General features: G+C 47.8%; 1 protein-coding gene across 7 annotated transcripts in view; it reads left to right on the top strand.

Annotated features, from left to right (window-relative positions):
• The window catches only part of herc2 (HECT and RLD domain containing E3 ubiquitin protein ligase 2), a 119,215-nt gene that overhangs the window by 80,105 nt on the left and 15,225 nt on the right, over positions 1 to 23,885 (top strand). For all 7 annotated transcript variants that reach the window (XM_064327000.1, XM_064326995.1, XM_064326999.1 and 4 more), the window contains 22 exons: positions 1,855 to 2,080; positions 3,143 to 3,314; positions 4,024 to 4,210; positions 4,653 to 4,796; positions 5,465 to 5,656; positions 6,708 to 6,861; positions 7,677 to 7,784; positions 8,329 to 8,460; positions 8,940 to 9,098; positions 9,193 to 9,311; positions 9,650 to 9,775; positions 10,083 to 10,238; positions 10,520 to 10,635; positions 10,920 to 11,118; positions 11,721 to 11,935; positions 12,710 to 12,887; positions 16,243 to 16,404; positions 16,948 to 17,039; positions 19,627 to 19,766; positions 20,551 to 20,738; positions 21,654 to 21,851; positions 23,735 to 23,818. In XM_064327000.1, the coding sequence (XP_064183070.1) occupies positions 1,855 to 2,080; positions 3,143 to 3,314; positions 4,024 to 4,210; positions 4,653 to 4,796; positions 5,465 to 5,656; positions 6,708 to 6,861; positions 7,677 to 7,784; positions 8,329 to 8,460; positions 8,940 to 9,098; positions 9,193 to 9,311; positions 9,650 to 9,775; positions 10,083 to 10,238; positions 10,520 to 10,635; positions 10,920 to 11,118; positions 11,721 to 11,935; positions 12,710 to 12,887; positions 16,243 to 16,404; positions 16,948 to 17,039; positions 19,627 to 19,766; positions 20,551 to 20,738; positions 21,654 to 21,851; positions 23,735 to 23,818 (3,447 nt within the window). The remainder of the gene's footprint in view (positions 1 to 1,854; positions 2,081 to 3,142; positions 3,315 to 4,023; positions 4,211 to 4,652; positions 4,797 to 5,464; positions 5,657 to 6,707; positions 6,862 to 7,676; positions 7,785 to 8,328; positions 8,461 to 8,939; positions 9,099 to 9,192; positions 9,312 to 9,649; positions 9,776 to 10,082; positions 10,239 to 10,519; positions 10,636 to 10,919; positions 11,119 to 11,720; positions 11,936 to 12,709; positions 12,888 to 16,242; positions 16,405 to 16,947; positions 17,040 to 19,626; positions 19,767 to 20,550; positions 20,739 to 21,653; positions 21,852 to 23,734; positions 23,819 to 23,885) is intronic.

Raw genomic sequence — 23,885 nt, 5'->3', positions numbered from 1 at the left:
AAACTAAATAGTCTTTTTCCTGCTGCTTGTTCCTTGTATGGACATTAAATCATCAATAAAGTTTTCTGTTATTATGCTTGCTAGGCTTGGATATTGGCCTTTTCTATTGTTGTTAATAATTGTAATAATAATAATAATAATAATAATAATGATGATGATTAGGGCTGGGCGATATATCGCGGTGATAATTATCGCGTGCAATAACGTTCGTCGCCACCGTGTGGCGTACCGCCTTTCTTTTCGTCGTTTTCTCTTTAATTATACCTGACCCGATAGCAAACAACCACGCTTTTGGAGGCCGCTTGAAACGCTTTCTGGAAAAAAAGCACTTCACCTATTGCTTGACCGTAAGACAGTTAGCAAGGCCTTGCAGCTTCCGCGCGATTGGCAGAAACGCATCACATGATCACACGGAAGCTGTGCGACCTTGCTGCTGATTGGCTGTCTTGGCTGTCAACACCCAGTAGGGAATAGCGGTTATGTTTTTCTCCAGGAGCATTTTACGCAGCCTCTTAGTGCTGTACGCTAGGTATAATTAAAGAAGACAAGAAGACAGCCAGTGCGACCTTTACGCATAATATCACTGCGATTCGCCAGCCTAATATGATGAGCGTATGATGAATTACTGAGGCGTTTGAGGATAAGTGCCTTTGCTCTAGTGTTCGTTAGCGATCGCCCCATTGTGGAATCATGCCTGCGACCTCTTAAGGTGCGCGTCTGGCTCCCTAACCCCTGTGCCGTACTGCCACCCCTTTCTATTTCACCTGGTCTCAAAAAAGTACGCGGGGATCGTTGGTCTTCGCTGGCCCTTATCTGGAAAGTTTTTGTTTTTGCGGGCCGTCAGGAGTGATGAACGACGTCTGCGCCGCTCTTTGTCTGGAGACCTTGGCTCGGGCGTCTGTAACGCGGCCTCGATAAGGCCCTGAGCGCTTATCGCTCGCCGGTGAGAAAGAAAAGCGACAGGCGTGATTTTCCGCCGCGCGCCGTGTTTGTCTTTTAAAACGTATTTATTGCCGGGCCCTTGAAAAGCCTGCGGGCTCCTTTGACCAGATTAGGCAGAGAGAGAGAGAGAGAGAGAGAGAGAGAGAGAGAGAGACAGAGAGAGAGAGAGAGAGAGAGGCAGAGACAGAGAGAGAGAGAGAGAGAGAGAGAGAGAGAGGCAGGAGGAGGGAGAGGCAGAGAGAGAGAGAGGGAGAGGGAGAGAAAGAGAGAGCGAGAGAGAGAGAGAGAGAGAGAGAGGCAGAGAGAGAGAGAGAGAGAGAGTGAGAGAGAGAGAGAGAGCGAGAGAAAGAGAGAGAGAGGCAGAGACAGAGACAGAGAGAGAGAGAGAGAGGCGGCGGTTTCGGTGTTCCTCCGTTATCAGCGCCGCGGGGCTCTGAGCGGCAGCCCGTGACCTTGCGCAGCGCCCCGGTCCGCCCCGGTCCGCCCCGTTCAGCCGCCGTCTGCGGCCGGATTAACGGCCCCTTTCACCGGGACTCGTAGGGGCCCCGAACTTTATGGGAGATATTAAATTTAAAGATTTAAAATGATGCATTCTTGTTATGGAAAGTCGGGGAATCGCGTGTATGGTTTTCTGTGTAAAAGAAAAAGGCATTTAAAATATATTTATATCCATCTGCACTATTTATATTTGTACTTAATATTTATATACATCTGTAAGAAGACTACAAAGCGTGATGAACATTTCGTTGAAGATTTATCTTTAATGCCTAATTGCGAAGCTCGTTGTCGCAAGACATTTTGTCCATATACATTATGTCCGTACAAATTCAGGGGAAAAGTCCTGAAACTTTGTGAACTCTGTTGTTCTGTAAGGTCACTCGGGAAACTAATTTAGCTCTATGTCCCTCGCAGGTCTTCGCCTGGGGAGACAACGACCACGGGCAGCAGGGGAACGGGACCACCACCGTCAACAGGAAGCCCACGCTGGTGCAGGGCCTCGAGGGCCAGAAGATCACCCGCGTGGCCTGCGGCTCCTCCCACAGCGTCGCCTGGACGACCATGGACGTGACCACGCCCTCGGTGCACGAGCCCGTCCTCTTCCAGACCGCCAGGGACTCGCTGGGGGCCTCCTACCTCGGTAAGCCCTCATTGATAACGTCGGAACTGGAGACGGACATTCGGGCTGCTCTTGGAGAACTAAAACGAAAAGGTGTTTTTGAAGGGGCTCCTGCACTCTGTGATACTTCATACCGGTTTCCCCTCGTAGGCATTCCGTGGGTCTACATGACCGAACCGCGGCGCTTGAATAAAGGTGCTTTTGAAGTGCGAGGCGACGTGCGGGAGGCCCTTCAACCATTTTGAGTTCATTCTCAGTTCAGCTACACACCTGTGGCAGAGATGTCATTTCAAGTGTGCGCGTATTTTCCTGTTTGGTTCCTCTCAGAGAAAAACGGAAGCAAAATGTTTATTGTTAAAAAAGAACTCAAATCCAGCTTTGAATTGTTTTTACTGTTTTTGTTTGCTTTTTACTATTAAACAATGTCTGAAATTCATGTATTCCCAACCCATTATTTTTGGCAATTCTCTCCTGTCTCCTCCTGAAGTCTGCTTGTCCTATTGCAATTATTTTAAATTCCTTTGGTTGCATCTTTCTCTGCCCTTGGATTTCAGGTTTTAAATCACTAGAGGACCATTGCTCTGATAGACCTCAGTACAGATTCTGTATCCAGGAAGCTGTAATGTCCATAGAGAGCTGTATTGACTGGTAATTCCATATAATCGCATGGTGTCCAAACATAGTTTTATTATTTAGTTTTAGGCCGCTATTTTTAATACCTCACCTTGGGAGCCATTATCTGTGTTTGAAATGAGAAGACCACAAAACAAACCTTTGAGTCCCTAGCTAACGATCCTCGGGGGTAAACTTCAGAAGCTGGATGGGGCGAGTGAGCCCTGCAGTCATCGTTTGGGGGGTTTGTGGGGGGCGAGCGATTAGTGTAATCGTTGTTTGGGACGAGTGATGTGTGATCATCGTTAAGGGGTTTTGTGGGGGTGTAGAAGTTAGATGTTTCATCACCGTTTGGGGGGATTCGTTGGAGAATGAGCTTTGTAATCACCGTTTGGGGGGATTGCTTTTTGGGGGCTGTAAGTGAGATGTATAATCACCCTTTGTGGGGGATTTTATGTTTGTGTTCACCAGGGGTCCCCTCAGACAGTGACGCCTCTGCTGTCAGCAATAAGATGATTGGCCAGAGCAACGTCAAACCCAACAGACCGTCATTGGCCAAAATCCTGCTGTCGCTGGACGGAAACCTGGCCAAGCAGCAGGCCCTCTCCCATGTCCTGTCAGCCCTGCAGATCATATATGCCAGGTAGGCATGGCAACAGGTTGGGTACTTATTATGGGTTTCATTTACAGGATTAAATCAGTTCAATGTCAATTTATTCAATGAGTTGAAACTAATTTGAAAATGCCTGTAATGGATCCAGTAAGATTTTTAAAAAATAATGAATTTAATTTTAATTTGTTTAATGAATTGAAATGGAATTGACACCTAACATCTCATTTTCATAGCACCTTTCATCTCTGCAAATTCCCTTAAAGTGAACATGAGTGGGGGTGTAGACTCATTTGAACCACTTCAAGTGTAACACCGTATAAATTTAGGGAATATAATCTTTATCTTGTGGCTTAATGAGCACATTAAATGTAAGGGAGAAAGTGATTTCACACAGTCTTTATGATTACCTTATTAGTCACATTTGTCACCAGGTTTTTAGATCACGCAGAACTGTGTGGTGTTGTAAAGGCCACAGTAAGGGCATAGTTCCCACTCGGTCATCTCAGTGTTAGCGGTAGCCAACGTTGGCTTTCTCTCTCTCTCTCTGCTCTTTCTCTTTATCTCTCTCTCTCTCTCTCTTCTCTTTTTCTTTCTTTCTCTCTCCCTCTGTCCTTCTTTTTCTTTCTCTGCTCTTTCTCTTTCTCTCTCTCTCTCTCTCGGCTGTTGTTTGGGTTTGGGGGTTTCTGTGTCTGTGTACTCTGATTGTGACTGTGCCGTGTGTGTGTCTGTGGGCCCCCAGGGACGCAGTGGTGGGAGCCCTGATGCCCGCCTGCATGATCATGCCCGTGGAGTGCCCCTCCAGCTCCCCCATCCCGCCCTCGGACGAGTCCAGCGCCTCCAGCCCCTCGGAGGCCGAGGAGCCCCCCGTGCCCCCCGAAACAGAGGAGAGGCTCAGCCCCAACCCCTGGCAGGACAAGAGGGGCGAGGTGACGACCCGTTCCGTTTCACTTCAGCAACCGCCAAACACTCTTTTCCACAGCCTCTTTGGTCAGAATGGTGCACTCTGTTGATAAATCATTGTTAGTTCCTGCTTGGGTGATCAGGGATTTACCCACTCACACACAATGCATTCATACAGTTATTTTACTGAAATTCAGGCTAAGTACTTTGCTGAAGGATGCAATGGCAGCACTCTTTCCCTCCGCATTGGAATCGAACCTGCAACCGCGGAGTTATCTTAGTCTCTGAGTGATATCTCCATATTTTATCAATTTACATTTAACAGTGCTATTATTTTAGTTAAGTGTTAAGTCAAATGAAGTTTAAATTAGAACTGGGCTGACATGGTCCAGATGTACAATATGGTTTGGAAAATTTGATCACATGGGGTTGATCTTGATCTGTGTGTGTGTGTGTGTGTGTGATCAGGCGGCACCCACGGAAGATGCCATCACCCCGTCGTCGGCGGTAACGCCCTCTGCAGCCGCTGCTTCTTCGCGTCCCTTCGTCCCCATGACGGACGACCCCGGAGCGGCCAGCATCATCGCCGAGACCATGACCAAGACCAAAGAGGTCAGCTTGAGCACTGCGGGGAAATCGGCCAATCCCGCGAGCGTGCGATGGGAATACAGCCAATCGCGTGAACACGCTAGGGGTGTGCTACCAATCACGTGAATGCGCTAGGGGAAAACCAGCCAGTCGTGAATGCTTTAGGGAAAGCTGGAAAAACTGGCCATTCACATGAATGTGTTAGGTAGGTGTAAACATGCATTACATGAGATGAGGAAGGTAAGGATTAGAATTTATATCACTATATACTGAAAATATGCTGACATAAAATATATTGCTTACTGGTTCGCTTAAGACACTTCATAATATATGGGCAAATATATACTATTATCAAAATGCTTGGTAATACTATTTTGGTATATTACACGTGAATATTTCTATATTAGATATATATATATATATATTTTTTTTTTTATTATTTTTTTTTTTAATTTTTAAAAAAAATTTTTTTTTTTTTAAGTCTGTATAGTTGCATTATATTGCAATATATTCCATTTTTGTGATGAGGACTGGCAACCAGACGATATGTACCCGCAGGCCCTAGCCTCAGTATGTGCGTGTTCGTGTGAGTTTGGAACAATATGGATATCTTACCTGCAGGCCTTAGCTCTCAGTTAATGTGCGTGTTCTGTGCGGAGTGTTGGGTAAAAGGGCCCTTTTCCCCGCTCCAGGACTCGGAGAGCCAGAGCAAGGCGGCCGGGCCGGAGCCGCAGTACCTGGACGAGTTCACCAGCCTGCTGGTTCCGGACGACACGCGCGTGATGGTGGACCTGCTCAAGCTGGCCGTGTCCGTGCGCTCGGGGGAGAAGGGCAAGGAGGTGCTGTCGGCCGTGCTGTCGGGCATGGGGACCGCCTACCCGCAGGTCTGTCCCTGGAGGAGCTCTCTCCCACTCTCTCCGTCTGTCTCTGTATGCTGTGCGTTATCGTGTAACTCTGTAGTCAATCGACATTTGTTTTGGACATTGGAGAAGTACCTATATCTACTTACTAAATAAAATCAGCAAATGCATGTTTGCAGTGTTATTCTATAAAGAAACTAAGGGCTCTTGTGTTGAACTAGAGCACAGGGAATGATTATATAAAGGAAGTAAACTAATATCTCTAATGATGAAGTAGAACACTGGAAGTTATATAAAGAAAATAAGCTAATATCTCTATTTATGAACTAGAGCACTGGAAGTTATTATATAAAGTAAACTAATATGTCTAGTGATGAATAAGATCACAGGAAGTTATTATATAAAGAAAATAAACTCTAATATCTGTATTGATTAAATAGAGCACTGGTAGTTATTCAAAGAAAGTAAACTCATATATCTACTGATGAACCTGAGCACAGGACATTTTCCTCAGTTTTGAGATATGACACTGATGGAGACTCACTGACATGCATCCTCGTCTGTCTGTCTCTGTCTGTCTTTCTGTCTGTCCGTCTGTCTGTCTGCCTGCCTGCCTGCCTGTCTGTCTGTCTGTCCGTCTGTCTGTCCTCTGCCTGTCTGTCTGCCTGTCCGTCTGCCTGCCTGCCTGCCTGTCTGTCTGTGTCTGACTGTCCGTCTGCCTGCCTGCCTGTCTGTGTCTGTCTGTCCGCCTGCCTGTCTGTCTGTGTCTGTCTGTCTGTCTGTCTGTCTGTCTGCCTGCCTGTCCATCTGTCTGTCCATCCGTCTGTCCGTCCATCCGTCTGTCCGTCCATCCGTCTGTCTGTCTGTCTGCCTGTGTGCCTGCCTGTCTGTCTGTCCGTCTGTCCGTCTGCCTGTCTGTCTGCCTGTCTGTCCATCCGTCTGTCTCTCTCTGTCTGTCCGTCTGTCCGTCTGTCTGTCTGTCTGTCTGTGTCCGTCTGTCCGTCTGTCCGTCTGTCCGTCTGTCCGCCTGTCCGTCTGTCCGTCTGTCTGTCTGTCTGTCTGTCCGTCCCCGCAGGTGGCGGACATGCTGCTGGAGCTGTGCGTGACGGAGCTGGAGGACGTGGCCACGGACTCTCAGAGCGGCCGCCTGTCCTCCCAGCCCGTGGTGGTGGAGAGCAGTCACCCCTACACCGACGACACCTCCACCAGCGGCACCGTCAAGATCCCAGGTCAGCCAGCACGCAGACCCCAGCAGGGATAGCCGTGAGCCCATGGAACCTACTCTCATATTTAACAGTTTAAGTCAGATTAACTGCCTAAATTGTCAACTGGACCACTGATTGGCTGCTTGATAAGCTAATGAATGTAAATCTCTATATTTATATAAGTACCATTATAGCCTGCAGGTTGTGGTGGAAAGATGGCTGGAGAAGTGGTTAAGTTGCATTTGTTCCTTTCACAAAGACTTGCGACAGGAAATGTGCGTATGCTCAGAATGATAATATGGGTTAAGCCACACCTCTGTCCCCTCTGCAGTAGTGCTGTGAGTTTATGAACACCATTTGTTTTCATTCACGACCTCAGATCTGACGTTACAATATAGTACCGCTTCTGTTGAGGAGCTACAGGCTGAATACTAATGACTTCATCATGCGTCCTTCATGCACTTGTACTCGCCCGGGGTGGGCAACGAGGGCTATATCCATTTCTGGTTTTCACGCTAATATGTGACCTTAATTGCTGCATTAGTCCTAAAATTTGCACCATCTGACTTTTTAGCCTTATTTGTTATAAACGTGCGAATGATGACCAATGATGTGTTTGTGGCCTATTTGCAACATTTGTCTGTTATCTCATTTTAAATGAGCCGGTGTCGCTGTATCCAGGCGGTTACCTCATTTAGTCAGGGTCATTTTTGGAAACAGAAACCTGCGTACACCCCAGCCCTCCAAGACTGCAATTGCCCACCCCTGTTCTAACCCATAGTCAGCAGTTTAACAGACCTAAAAAAGCTCAAATAATGAAAGCTTATCTTTTGTTGCAGGGGCTGAGGGACTGAGGGTGGAGTTCGACCGGCAATGTTCCACAGAGAGGCGGCACGACCCGCTCACCATCATGGACGGGGCCAATAGGATCGTGTCCGTCCGATCAGGTGATCTAATTCTGATCTTCTGTTCTAATTTCCATCAAATATCAGGAGCACCTTGGCTTATTTCGTTTAAACTTATGGAGTTAAGACACCGACAAGTTTGATTGTTTCTGCTGGTTTTGGACCACTGAGCCTTCTTTGATGTGTTCATATGTTTTAGGTTTTAGTTTCAATGTCCGTTTACATTTAGAGATTTAGAAAAGAGCACACACATTTAGGCATGGTTGGTGCCACATTATCAGAATCACAACCAGTAGAAGTAGTCATACATACACAAACAACATAGCATTAAGTGGTATTGGAGGTACAAGAAGGAAGATGAGGTACTTGAAATTGGTTGTTCAAATAATTAGATTAGATATATTTAGATGCTGAGAGCTCAGGGTAAGTTGAGCCACAGTACAGTGTAAAGGTGAATTTTCAGTCAGTGGCAGAATGTGGACAGTCACTGTGATGGCTGGACTGTTGTGGAGTCCCTCTCCGATGGATCCTCCAATCATGTGCTGAGTTTATAATCTTCTGCCCTATCGCCACTGTGCCTTGCAAGGTCGCGAGTGGTCCGATTGGTCGAGCGAGCTTCGTATCCCGGGTGACGAGCTCAAGTGGAAGTTCACCAGCGACGGATCTGTCAATGGCTGGGGCTGGCGCTACACTGTGTATCCCATCATGCCTGCTGCTGGTACGTGCTCACGCCGTTTTCACATCACTCGGGCTGATCTAGAGGGTAGTTCAGCCTCTTAGCACTTTGAAATACAACCATATTTGTGTGTCTTACTGTTCGTTTTTAGGGGTTAACAAACTTAATTTGAGATGAGATAAGTTGCATTTTTAGATGAGTTGTGTCTGAGATGAAATTGAGATGAGATGTCGTGATTGAGGTTAGACTGAGATTGAGTTTTAGACGAGAGGTGTTTGAGAGTAAATTAAGCTGAGTTGAGTTTGAGATGAAATGTTTGAGATGAAATGTATTTGACACGAGATGAGGTTGAGATGAGATGTGTTTGAGATGAGATGTGTTTGAGATGAGATGTGTTTGAGATGAGTTGAGGTTGAGATGAGATGTGTTTGAGATGAGTTGCATTTGACGTGAGGTTGAGATGAGATGAGACTGAGCTGCGGTTCCTGCTGTGGCTGATGGGATTCCCCCCCTCACCGCAGGGCCCAAGGACCTGCTGTCGGACCGCTGCATCCTCTCCTGCCCGTCCATGGACCTGGTCACCTGCCTGCTGGACTTCCGGCTCAGCTTCGCCTCAAACAGGGGCATCGTGCCGCGGCTGGCCGCCTCGCTGGCTGCGTGCGCGCAGCTGAGCGCGCTGGGTACGTGGGCGCCGGACGCGAGACATGCCCGCGGACGCCAGGCGCGTCGCGCGGCGCTAGGCTACAACAGTAACGCCTGACTGTTTTTCTGCAGCGGCCGGTCACCGCATGTGGGCGCTGCAGAGGCTACGCAAGCTGCTGACCACGGAGTTCGGCCAGTCCATCAACATCAACAGGCTGCTGGGCGACGGCGACGGAGAGGCCCGCTCGCTGGTGAGTGCTCCCCCTGCTGGCGGGGGGTAGAAACACACATGATAACGGGCCTATTAATGTACTAAAAGAATATGTTTACAAATTAACAGTATACCCTTCATATTTGTTTTTTATTTAAATGTTTTCTATTTTACTTTATGCAGATGTTGCGTATAGAGAATCACAGTACAGAAAGTGTCATGGTGGGGATTTGCACGGGGTTTTGTATGTAGCTTGATAGTCAGTGGTCCTACAGACTGCACTGTTTTAAAATCTGCCAGCTGGTAGCCCAGAGGTAACATAGTTGGGAAAAATACCCATGGAAAGTCCAAACTTAGGAACACTTTTGGCTGTTTCAGACTTTCTCAGGCAGTGCACTGTCCGCCCTGGTGAAGGGCCTTCCTGAAGCCCTGCAGAGGCAGTATGAGTACGAGGACCCCATCGTCAGAGGGGGGAAGCAGCTGCTACACAGCCCCTTCTTCAAGGTACTGACCTTTGTCAGGTGATCAAGAGTTTGTGTGTTTGCGTGTGTGTGTGTACATGTGTGTGTGTGTGTGTGTAGAGGTTCAATTAAGCTGATATTTAGGACCATGAGGTGTGTTGCTCTTGCTCAGGGAGATAATCTCTGCATCATTGTTTAGTAGTTGTGCGTACGTGACGCTGTATTGTGCTGTGTCTCAGTAACTGACTGCATAATGCCACTGTGCGGGTACACAATGATCAGTCCCTGTGTGTTCTGGTTGACTGTCACACTGAGACACAGGTACACAGTGACTCTGCCTCTGTGTTCAGGTGCTGGTAGCGCTGGCGTGTGATCTGGAGCTGGACACCCTGCCCTGCTGCGCCGAGACTCACAAGTGGGCGTGGTTCCGCAGGTACTGCACCGCCTCCAGGGTGGCGGTGGCCCTGGACAAGAGGACCCCTCTCCCACGCCCGTTTCTCGATGAGGTACGCGGCAGACTTCCCTTCTGCCCCAGAGTACAGTGCTCAGTGCTCCTGCTTTTCTTATTACTGTGTAGTTTCAATTTGTCTTTTAGTTTAAGCTGTATTTGCATGGTCTTCTCAGAGATTTTGGTGAATACCTGATTTGCAGTGTTTCTGTATTTTTGTAATGGAGAAATAAAAGGAACATCTAGCATTTCAATAGTGAGGCATAGCTAATGTTGATTGAAGGCAGGCCTCTTTTTGCTGTACTTCACCTCATTGCAGTTCCGCGTTTCTTCCACCAGGTGGCCAAGAAGATCCGCGAGCTGATGGCCGACCAGGAGAACATGAACGCTCTCCACGAGAGCCACGACATATTCAAGAGGGAGCAGGACGAGCAGCTGGTGCAGTGGATGAACAGGTAGGCGAGATCCTGTGAGCTGAGCAGTTCTAAATTGCACTCATCGCTCTAATCCTCTAGTGATGCATCCGTTCCATATTTTGCGTGTCACCAGTGCAGAGTTTCAGTCGAGCTCTCACTCTTGTGTGTAGAAACTTCTCTTGGCCCAGATGCGTTTCTGTGGTGGCAGCTTGGTCCTCGGGCTGCCAGTTGAATAGCTCTGGCACACAGCGATATGGTTAAATTGACGAAAGTTGTGATGACGTGCTCTTGGCCCGCCTTCTCCCCCCCCCCCCCCCCCCCAGGCGTCCGGACGACTGGACCCTGTCCGCCGGAGGAAGCGGGACCATCTACGGCTGGGGGCACAACCACAGGGGTCAGCTGGGGGGCATCGAGGGGGCGAAGGTGAAGGTGCCCACCCCCACGGAGGCCCTGGCCACCCTGCGGCCCGTGCAGCTGATCGGAGGGGAGCAGACCCTGTTCGCCGTGACCGCCGACGGCAAGGTGAGGGCGCTCTGCCGTCTCGCGGTGATGACATCACTGCTACTGGAGGGGCGGGGCGGGAGAGGGAGGGAGCGAGCGAGCGAGCGAGCGAGTGAAGGAGAGAGGAGTAGTTTCATTGCTCTTAGAAATAAATAAATAAACCGTAGTGAGAGAAACACAAGCCGAGATTGCTTCCATTTCTGAGAGTGTGAATCGTTTACCAGCTGTTCACGCTCCGCTTAGCCTAGCGCTTTATTTGCAAATGCACACAGACGTTGTGGCAGCAACGTGAACAAATTCGGCTTTTCCTACAGAAATAGAATTGAAGAAACCCTCTTGTGGCATTTAAAACAAGTTTATGTTCTTATCGCTTATTAATACCACTTTAATTTTCATTTGTTTTACTTGGGTAGTGTAAGGCTGGTAGCATTGATTGGCCTTCATTATTGATCTTGCTGCTGGCTCATTTCGTAAGGTAAAATTAGCATTGATGCTAGCTCATTATTACTCCCTCAAGCATTTACTAGCCTTCATTAGCCTTCATTATTAATCCTGAAGCCTGCGCGTGCTTATTCTTGTTAAGAGCATTAGCATTTATTAGCCTGTGCTTCTGTCCCCTCCAGCTGTACGCTACAGGCTACGGGGCTGGGGGGCGGCTGGGCATCGGGGGCACGGAGTCGGTGTCCACCCCCACCCTGCTGGAGAGCATCCAGCACGTCTTCATCCGGAAGGTGGCCGTTAACTCCGGGGGCAAGCACTGCCTGGCGCTGTCCTCCGAGGGGGAGGTGTACTCCTGGGGAGAGGCCGAGGACGGGAAACTGGGCCACGGCAACCGCAGGTCAGGACGCCATTTTGTTTATTTATTTAATAGCGGCAGACCCACATTGATGTGGACCGTTTTAGAATGATCATCTAATGCATTGTTTTTATTGCTTATGTTAGTTTCAAGTGCTTGTCCTTAGGAGTTTTTGTGTAAAGATTGTGTGTAAATTCAGAAAATCCCATAACAATAAAAGTAGAAGAGCTACACTGTAGAATGTTTATACAGTGTATTTCAAACAGTGTGTTTGAAGTGTTTTCTAACAGAGGGATTCGCAGGAACAGACAGTTAAAAAGATAGTGGAGAGTAAAAATAAAAATATTGATGCACAGGTAGGCATAAGACTTGTAAGATAAAAGTGTACGGTGCTGAAGAGATAACATAAAATAAAAATAAAAAATAACACAGTGAAAGCACTTTTAAGCAAGGAGCCCCCTTCTCTGTCACCAGGACACACCTATCTCTCACCCCCACAAAACTATGGTCTGCTCTTTGTGCTCATTTTAGTGATGGTGTAGTACTGATGGTAGCCTAAAGGTGGTGCTGTGATCCTTTTAATGTCCTTGCATTTTCACTCAGCACCTGCAGTGTGAACACTTTTCCAGTGATGATGTAAAGCAAGATGCATCACAAGACTTGAAAACGGTCTCATCCAGAGCACGAGAGGGATTTAGAGGGTTTAGCCTCAGATATTGAATATTTTTGACACGACTCCAAGGTTTGTTTTGACGAGGGTCTTTGTGTGTGTGTGTGTGTGTGTGTGTGTGTGTGTGTGCGTGCGTGCATGTGCAGCCCGTGTGACCGGCCGCGTGTCATCGAGTCGCTGCGGGGTGTGGAGGTGGTGGACATCGCGGCCGGAGGGGCTCACAGCGCCTGCATCACGGCCAGCGGCGAGCTGTACACCTGGGGGAAGGGCCGATACGGCCGACTGGGACACGGAGACAGTGAGGACCAGCTCAAACCAAAACTGGTGTGTATCTCACATATACTGTACATATACACACAGTGAGGACCAGCTCAAACCAAAACTGGTGTGTATCTCACATATACTGTACATATACACACAGTGAGGACCAGCTCAAACCAAAACTGGTGTGTATCTCACATATACTGTTCATATACACACAGTGAGGACCAGCTCAAACCAAAACTGGTGTGTATCTCACATATACTGTACATATACACACAGTGAGGACCAGCTCAAACCAAAACTGGTGTGTATCTCACATATACTGTTCATATACACACAGTGAAGACCAGCTCAAACCAAAACTGGTGTGTATCTCACATATACTGTACATATACACACAGTGAGGACCAGCTCAAACCAAAACTGGTGTGTATCTCATATATACTGTACATATACACACAGTGAGGACCAGCTCAAACCAAAACTGGTGTGTATCTCACATATACTGTACATAAACACACAGTGAGGACCAGCTCAAACCAAAACTGGTGTGTATCTCACATATACTGTTCATATACACACAGTGAGGACCAGCTCAAACCAAAACTGGTGTGTATCTCACATATACTGTACATATACACACAGTGAGGACCAGCTCAAACCAAAACTGGTGTGTATCTCACATATACTGTACATATACACACAGTGAGGACCAGCTCAAACCAAAACTGGTGTGTATCTCACATATACTGTACATATACACTCAGTGAGGACCAGCTCAAACCAAAACTGGTGTGTATCTCACATATACTGTTCATATACACACAGTGAAGACCAGCTCAAACCAAAACTGGTGTGTATCTCACATATACTGTACATATACACACAGTGAGGACCAGCTCAAACCAAAACTGGTGTGTATCTCACATATACTACATATACACACAGTGAGGACCAGCTCAAACCAAAACTGGTGTGTATCTCACATATACTGTACATATATACACACAGTGAGGACCAGCTCAAACCAAAACTGGTCTGTATCTCACATATACTGTTCATATACACACAGTGAGGACCAGCTCAAACCAAAACTGGTGTGTATCACATATACTGTACATATACACACAGTGAGGACCAGCTCAAACCAAAACTGGTGTGTATCTCACATATACTGTACATATATACACACAGTGAGGACCAGCTCAAACCAAAACTGGTGTGTATCTCACATATACTGTACATATATACACACAGTGAGGACCAGCTCAAACCAAAACTGGTGTGTATCTCACATATACTGTTCATATACACACAGTGAGGACCAGCTCAAACCAAAACTGGTGTGTATCCCACATATACTGTACATAAACACACAGTGAGGACCAGCTCAAACCAAAACTGGTGTGTATCTCACATATACTGTACATATATACACACAGTGAGGACCAGCTCAAACCAAAACTGGTGTGTATCTGACATATACTGTACATATGCACACAGTGAGGACCAGCTCAAACCAAAACTGGTGTGTATCTGACATATACTGTACATATACACACAGTGAGGACCAGCTCAAACCAAAACTGGTGTGTATCTCACATATACTGTTCATATACACACAGTGAGGACCAGCTCAAACCAAAACTGGTGTGTATCTGACATATACTGTACATATGCACACAGTGAGGACCAGCTCAAACCAAAACTGGTGTGTATCTCACATATACTGTACATATACACACAGTGAGGACCAGCTCAAACCAAAACTGGTGTGTATCTCACATATACTGTTCATATACACACAGTGAGGACCAGCTCAAACCAAAACTGGTGTGTATCTCACATATACTGTTCATATACACACAGTGAGGACCAGCTCAAACCAAAACTGGTGTGTATCTCACATATACTGTACATATACACACAGTGAAGACCAGCTCAAACCAAAACTGGTGTGTATCTCACATATACTGTACATATACACACAGTGAGGACCAGCTCAAACCAAAACTGGTGTGTATCTCACATATACTGTACATATACACACAGTGAGGACCAGCTCAAACCAAAACTGGTGTGTATCTCATATATACTGTTCATTTACACACAGTGAGGACCAGTTCAAACCAAAACTGGTGTGTATCTCACATATACTGTACATATACACACAGTGAGGACCAGCTCAAAACAAAACTGGTGTGTATCTCACATATACTACATATACACACAGTGGGATCCAGCTCACACTGAAACTGGTGTGTATGTCACATATACTACATATACACACAGTGGGATCCAGCTCACACTGAAACTGGTGTGTATGTCACATATACTACATATACACACAGTGGGATCCAGCTCACACTGAAACTGGTGTGTATCTTTCATATTATACACATACACAGTGAGGACCAGCTTTGTTAGGTGCATTTTCTTTATTTTACCAGGAATGATCCATTGAGATTGAGATTAATATCTCTGTTACGCGGTCGTCTTGACCAAGAGGCAGTGAAGAGAAATACACATACATATAGCCATACTTGCATCAAATCCTAGCTCAAACCACACACACACACACACACACACACACACACACACACACACACACTCACACTCACACTCACTCTCCTGCTTAAAAACGCACAATGCCTGAACCACGCTTGTGGAAGCACACGTGAAAGTAAATTGCTCAGAAATGGACCCTTGTGACTCAAACGCTGAATGCTAATTCCGGCCCGGAGCAGTAGCGCGCTCCGGTTTTGTGGGGAAGGCGGAAGCACGCGGTTTTCCCGAACGCAGCTAGCGTCCAGGGAGTAATTAGCATTCCTGCCGCGCGAGGCTGCGAGAGCCGGCGTGGCATTTGCGGCGGGAGCCGTGCCCTTTCAGGAAGCGGGGCCCGGGGAGCGCCTGTCGGCGCGCGGTCCCGCGAGAGCGCCGGCGCCGCTAACGTGCTAACCGCAGTATTAGGCTGCGTCCAGGGGCGGTGACTAAGCCGCCGCCGGCTCTCGCGTACGGTACGAGCACGCTGAGTTTGCTGCTTGAAGTCCGCCTCCCTGTAGACCTGTGAAGGTTTTCAGGCGTCATGTATGACAGAGTCTCGATGCGTGCCTTCGTTTTGAGCAGGTCTAATGCATTCCTGACGTCCGAACACCGTAGGGCCCTTTGTTGTATGTTTAACTGTAAAAAAAAAAAAAAAAAAAAAAAAGGAATGAAAAAGCGAGCGAGTGCGTACGTGTGTTCTCGTGTTTGTGTGCGCTGTCGCCTGTTGTTATGCGCACGTGTGCACACGTGTACGCCTGCGTACGTACGTGTGTTCTCGTGTGCGTGCGTGTTTGTGTGCGCAGTTGCCTGTTGTTGTAGCCTGCGCTTGCGTACGCACACTGACGTGTGCCCGTTCTTGTGCCCGCTCCAGGTGGACGCCCTGCAGGGTCACAGGGTGATCGACGTGGCGTGCGGCAGCGGGGACGCGCAGACGCTGTGCCTGACGGACGATGACATGGTGTGGTCCTGGGGGGACGGAGACTACGGCAAGCTTGGGAGGGGGGGCAGCGACGGCTGCAAGGTCCCCATGAAGGTAGGAGTCAGTTTCTTTCTGCTTGTATCTATCTATCTCTCTATCTATGTGTATCTCTCTTTCTCTCTCTCTCTCTCTCTCTGTACCTCTTTCCCTCTCTCTGTATCTCTAAGTGCTACCAAAGTAATTACTTTATCAGAATTTGTAAGATCTTTATCAGAATATCAGTAACAGCATCAGTTATGTAATGGATACTCAGATCATGGATCTTTTTACTTGTGATTTGGGTAAGTAATTGATGTGTTTTAATGTTTTTTGCTTTTACACTGACATTTGACAACTTTTTTAATAAGTCCTCCCAGCCAATTGCAATGGCAATAATGAAGCAACAGCAGGTCTCTCCTTAGTGCAGAACGAGATGGTCCCATCTTGTGATTGGAGGAGCTGCGAGAGAGCATGGCGTCAGGCCGGAGGGCTACCCTGCTGTTTTACTGCTAGGAGCTCTCCCTTCTTCCCTCCATCCTTTCATCTCCTCTCCTCTCCTCTCTTCCTCTGCCACACTGCCTGAGGCCTGTGCTCTGTCTCCCTGTGACGCGGCTGCAGATCGACTCGCTCACGGGCCTGGGGGTGGTCAAGGTGGAGTGCGGCTCCCAGTTCTCCGTGGCGCTCACCAAGTCCGGATCCGTCTACACGTGGTACGCCCGCACACCCCCGCCCGCACACCCCGCACGCACGCGCCGGCCAGGGTGACCGCGCAGACGGCTCGGCGGGGTTTCGTGTCCCCTTCGGTCCGAATGGCTGCAGGCAGGCTGAGGAGGACACCATCTTGTGTCCTTGTGACACTGACGACGGAAGCTTCGCAAAAGAAAGAATGAATTTGCCGAGAGCCTCCCTCTGATTGGCTGGCTGCACCAGACTCAGTTCCCCCCGCTGACCTCTCACAGCTGGTGTTTGCTTTCCTGATATTAATATCCACAGCGCTTCATGCGCTGAGCTCAGCTCTTTATTCTCATGATCAGGGCCTATATTAGAACACCAGCTGTCTCCTCCAGAGGACGGTTGGGGTTAGGTAAGGGAACAGGGCTTCAAACTCAGAGACTGCTCAGGGCACTGCTTTTGAATAATAGCTTGAATGTTATAGAAGATTTGTTGGCTGTGCAAGTTTTTTCTAAATAAGAGAGTCTGCTACATGCCTAAATGTTAGACTGAATAAGGAGACAGCGATTTTAGCCAGTCCAAGTTTACCATAAGATGGGAACTCCTATTGAGGATCTTGAGATCCTCGTATTTTAGTTGGTTCATCGATAACCTATTTCTAGTAAAAACCTGTTCCAGACTCACTCAGCACTTAAAACACTATCCTTATCTGGTCATTGCTGTCTTATGATTCTAAAATGCATATAGCTTATTTTCAGCAAACTGACTTCCGGCTAAGGACATTTTAAAGTTTTTTAAATGTCTTGTGTAGAGTCTGACCAGCACTTGATTTTTAGGTTTGGTACTGATGCAAATATTTGGGGAGTAAATTAGAAACTTTTTCCTCATATCATAGAATGACAAGCATACATTTTTTATAATATAGATCCCTCAAATTTAGCTCCCAAAGAGAAACTGACGAGACACCCTTAGTGGCGAGGTTACATGCATGCATGTGTCAGTAACCGCACAAGCACCTGACCCCAGATCTCATTGGCTGCTTGAGTTTATCTAACTGCAAAATGCAAAGATGGAATGCTTCAGACAGGCTCGAGAAATATGTTTTTGAAGGCCACAAAGCTAACTGCTGGAGAGTGATAGTACATTAAATTATATGTGCTTGAAATCAACAAATTATCATAACTGACATTATTAGCTGTGTAGCTAAGCTAGCTAATGGTAACGGGTAGCTCGTAAGCTAGTAGCTAGCTATGATAAGTGCGATAGAACATGTAGGGATGGTGACAGTTAGGACCTGTACTGGTTTTGTATTAGAGGTCAAAAACCAAATTGGTAACTTATAGCATTGAACCTCTAGCACATAAACTGAGATGGAAACCCTTTTGGGAATGGGGCTTGTTCTTAACTTTAAAAGTGAAGTCCAAATACACCGATTTTAATCGGAATCACTTATTGGAATATATACTTGTAATAAGCTAGCCTTTTGAAAAATAGGCTCTAATTTTTTAGTTATAAATTGTTTAATTCAAAACGATAATCAAACCTGTGTAAGTTGTGGTTCCATTAGTTAGCTTTTCTGATGCGGTGTTATCGGATGCAGCATAATAGGCTAATAATGGATCTGATGCCTACTAGCAAGAAATGCTACTGGTCTTGCATTCCTTAAAATTTAATCATTAATCTTGTATCAAGTGTAGCAATTGCCATACAAGGAACAACCTTAGCATTGATCATATGGTGTGCTCTGCCAGTCATTAAGAACACACAGCACCATTTCACATCCACAGTTGTGGTTGCTGTTTAAATTACATGCTCTCCCGCGTCACTAGCTTTAGTATACACCACTGACTGTACAGCTCCCGCCCCTTGTGTATGTTTCAACATTGGGTTGTCAGCCAGGCCCTCAGTAAGAGACATTCACTGTTCTCGGCCTACCCTCAGGGTCCAGCAACTCGAGAGTTCCTGAAAATGAACATGGTTCTTTAAAATGCTTGAATCTACAGAAATAGAAATAGAGTTCAAGTTATTGCCTTGTGGTTCAATTCTATACCTTATTCTGGATATGCAAGTTCCCACAGTCTCAAATGAATGCTTGGTCCCGTATGAAAAAATACCAACTGGAGTGTCTTTTTTTCTTTGGGCAATTGTTTAGTTAACAGTAAGGTTTTCACTTGTTTGTTCATACTCCCCACAACCACAATTAGATAGCGTTACGTTTATTTTTTCACTAATCTGAATGAATGTGAAACATCTGGTTATTAAACAGATGCTTAAGCAAGGTGGTTTGTGAACCAAAAACAAACTTCATTTGTGTTACACATTGCTTATGAACTTTGGGGTTAAGTCAGCATAGCCCTGGCTGATATGACTGCGCAAAAGCACCAGTAGCCTAGCTAGTAACTAGGCTTATCACAGTGTTACTATTTGACACCAGTGTTACTTCCCTCCAAAACACCATGGTACCGAACTGACCATTGGCCTCAACCAAATTTCTGTTCTTTTCTATTAATTCTTTTGTTTGGTTCCATTCTTGTCCTAACTGCTATGAAGCATGAAGCGCAATTCCCACACCTGATAGTGTCTGTGTGTGTGTGTGTGTGTGTGTGTTTGTTTGTGTGTTTCCAGGGGGAAGGGTGACTACCACAGGTTGGGCCACGGCTCGGACGACCACGTGCGCCGGCCCCGGCAGGTCCAGGGCCTCCAGGGGAAGAAAGTGATCGCCATCGCTACAGGGTCCCTGCACTGCGTCTGCTGCACCGAGGACGGTAAAACAGCACCCCCTGCAGGCGGCCACTCCAACACACTCTTCTTCGTGAGCCGCCCTGCTGTACGAAGGGCCCCAGCTTCTATGAGCTACATCATCAACGCCCACCGCAATGCGCTGGCTATTTTACACACCAATAGATGCGATTGTAATTCCAAAACAGGATATCATGTCATGTGTTTAGTATGGCAGTTAAGTAAATATATATGGCACTGATCTACTTTACAGCGATGAGTAAACCAGACTTTTTCTGTGAGCTGGGTTTATTTTATCTTGTGCATAAACCAGTGCCCTCAAGGTGCTCTGCAGTATGCCAAGAACGTAAACCGTAAAAAGTTTACTGGGCTTAAATCTGACTGTGATTTTTTTATTAGTTTTTTTTATTTTTATCAGTAGATGGATCTGAAAGTTTTCCATTTGCCAAGGAAGGACGGATTTGTTTCCCGAATGCATTTTTTATCCCTTCTGTCTCGAACAGCCAGGATTGAAACGGTTTAAAAAATGAATTATTACCTGAATGATTCCCCCCCCTTTTCCTGATTACCCGAGGCCGGTCTGGGCGCGCTCGTTGGAATGCGTCCCGTGGACCATTTCTTTCTCTCCAGAGGCCGAGTGAGAAACTGGCCCTGGGGAAGCCTTGTTTTAAATTCAGCAGGGGTGCCCGCTCTGGCGTTCCCCTGCGCGCTCCGAGCGCTAACGGGAGCGGCTAGCGTCTGTCGGGGTGCGGTGTGACCGCGAGGTCTCTCTCCGAGCGCGCGGGTGACGCTCGATGTCGTTCGGTTCAGGGGAGGTGTACACGTGGGGGGACAACGACGAGGGCCAGCTGGGGGACGGCACCACCAACGCCATCCAGAGGCCGCGGCTGGTCGCCGCGCTGCAGGGGAAGAAGATCAACCGGGTGGCCTGCGGCTCCGCCCACACGCTCTCCTGGTCCACCAGCAAACCCGCCAACGCCGGCAGGCTCCCCGCGCAGGTGGGCCCGCCCTCCTTCGCTCGCCCGGTCATCACTCGTTCACTCTCCATTCCTTTATTCATCCGTCCATCTGTTCACTTACTGACACGCTCTGGCTTCAATCATCCATCCATTCATTCTTTCATCTCTTCATTTGTGCAGTAATTAATTCCTTCATCCATTAATTTTCATCCATGCATTCATTACTTTTGATTTCAGTTTCAAGAGGTGCCCCACCCATGCAGCCTTACAATACACATTTTTAATGTCTAATTATTAGTATTAATAACAATAATAATAATAAATAAATAAATAATTCCATACAACTTCATTGACTACCGCAGGTGTTTAATTAGTTAAAACGTGAGTGGGTCCTGGTGTTTGTTGGAGATTGGCATTTATTTGGCTAGTTTTTCTAGCCAGATTAATCTTACTTTAAAACTGGGTTACTAGCTATTTAACTTCCAGTGGCTTCTATAGGCACAGTCATGCGCAGACAAAATTTAAAATTGGATAATCCACATAATGGGACGTGGAGAACTGGGTATGTATTTAGGTACGCTGCTAGCCTACGGATAGCATATTTATCTCAACATAACTACTGGTAGCTCTATTGTACATTTTCCAAATACAATGCAACTTGGTAACATCTCATGAAATTTTATATCAAATTGCCACTGGTGCCACACCGGTAACACAAGCTGGGTACCGCACCTCACCAAGTTGCTGTGGAAAATTGATGAACTGCTTACCGGGGTGATACTTTATACACGGTGCCACACTATGATTGGAGATTGATGTTTATTTTATTTATTTACGTAGTTTACGGTCTGTTGTCGTTAGAGACGAGTGTTTTTTACAGTACGTGGCCAGACTGTGATGGGGGCTTCTGTGCCGGGGTGCGTGTGACTGAAGCCCGTTCCCTCCGTATCCCAGGTTCCCATGGAGTATAACCACCTGCAGGAGATCCCCATCATCGCCCTGAGGAACAGGCTGCTGCTGCTGCACCACATCTCTGAGCTCTTCTGCCCCTGCATCCCCATGTTCCACCTGGAGGGCCGGCTGGGGCACACGGGACAGGGCCCCTCTGTGGGCTTCGACACGCTCAGAGGCATCCTCATCTCCCAGGGAAAAGTGAGCAGCGCTCTCACACACACACACACACACACACACACACACACACACACATACACTCACACACGCTCAGAGGCATCCTCATCTCCCAGGGAAAAGTGAGCAGCGCGCTCACACACACACACACACACACACACACACACACACACATACATACACACACACACGCTCAGAGGCATCCTCATCTCCCAGGGAAAAGTGAGCAGCGCTCTCACACACACACACACACACACACACACACACACGCTCACACACACACACACACACACACACACACACACACACACACACACATACACTCACACACACTCAGAGGCATCCTCATCTCCCAGGGAAAAGTGAGCAGTGCTCTGTCTTACACGTACACACGCACTCACACATACATACACTCACACACACACACACGCGCTCACACACACACACGCACGCTCAGAGGCATCCTCATCTCCCAGGGAAAAGTGAGCAGATCTCTCTCTCACACACACACACACACACACACACACACACACACACGCTCAGGGGCATCCTCATCTCCCAGGGAAAAGTGAGCAGCGCTCTGTCTCACGCACACACACACACACACACACGCACACACACACACGCACTCACACACACACATGCGCTCACACACACACATACATGCACTCACTCACACTCAGGCATCCTCATATCCCAGGGAAAAGTGAGCAGCGCTCTCTCACACACACACACACGCTCAGAGGCATCCTCATCTCCCAGGGAAAAGTGAGCAGCGCTCTGTCTCAGCACACACACACACATACACACACAGCACACACACACCGCACTCACACACACACATGCACGCACGCACTCACACACATGCATACACTCACACACACTCAGTCATCCTCATATCCCAGGGAAAAGTGAGCAGCGCTCTCACACACACACACACACACACACGCTCAGAGGCATCCTCATCTCCCAGGGAAAAGTGAGCAGCGCTCTCACACACACACACACACACACACACACGCACTCACACACACACATGCGCTCACACACACACATACATGCACTCACTCACACTCAGACATCCTCATCTCCCAGGGAAAAGTGAGCAGCGCTCTCACACACACACACATACGCTCACATGCGTGCACACACACACGCACTCACACACACATACATGCACTCACACACACTCAGAGGCATCCTCATCTCCCAGGGAAAAGTGAGCAGAGCTCTCTCACACGCACATGCACGTGCGCACGCACGCACACATGCGCACACACACACACATATGCACACACATGCACACACGCTCAGAAGCATCCTCATCTCCCAGGGGAAAGTGAGCAGCGTTCTCTCTCACACACACGCTCACACACAACACAAGCACACTCACGCAGGCACGCACACACAGACACACACACACGCTCGGAGGCATCCTCGTCTCCCAGGGAAAATTGAGCAGTGCTCACACACACACACACACACGCTCACCTACACACGCACTCACTGAATACATGAATATAGTACAAGGAAAGTGTATATGCATTCGCTGCATAAACACACTGCAAGCACAAATGCTAAGCATGCGTTGACTATGTCTGCCTGCACGCTGTGCTCTCATTAAGTAAACACCCACACGCGCGCACACAGTGGCTTGGCTTAGGAGTCCATTCAGGATCATCTCTCCAGAGGAAGCGGTGGGTTTGCGTACGCGACAACAGGTCCTGTGTAACGTGCCAAGAACTGAGCGAGATACGGAGATGACTGAGGAGGTGTATGTTTCCGGTCCCTGGAGTGTGTCTGTCTGGCGCAGGCCTGTGTTCTGCGCTCGGTGAGAAGCGCCGAGGCCGGCTCCCTTCACCCCGCTGCCCGGGGGCCTAACGCGCGCGCGTCCTCTCCGTTTGCAGGAAGCGGCGTTCCGTAAGGTGGTGCAGGCCACCATGGTGAGGGACCGACAGCACGGGCCTGTGGTGGAGCTCAACCGGATACAGGTACGGCCCCGTTTCGCACGCGCGTGTGCGCACACGTACGTGCACGTGTGCACTCGCGCACACCGGC

The sequence above is a fragment of the Anguilla rostrata genome, chromosome 3 (assembly GCF_018555375.3).
Source record: "Anguilla rostrata isolate EN2019 chromosome 3, ASM1855537v3, whole genome shotgun sequence".
NCBI classification, from domain to species: Eukaryota; Metazoa; Chordata; class Actinopteri; order Anguilliformes; family Anguillidae; genus Anguilla; species Anguilla rostrata.
This window is presented reverse-complemented; position numbering and strand designations above follow the sequence as displayed.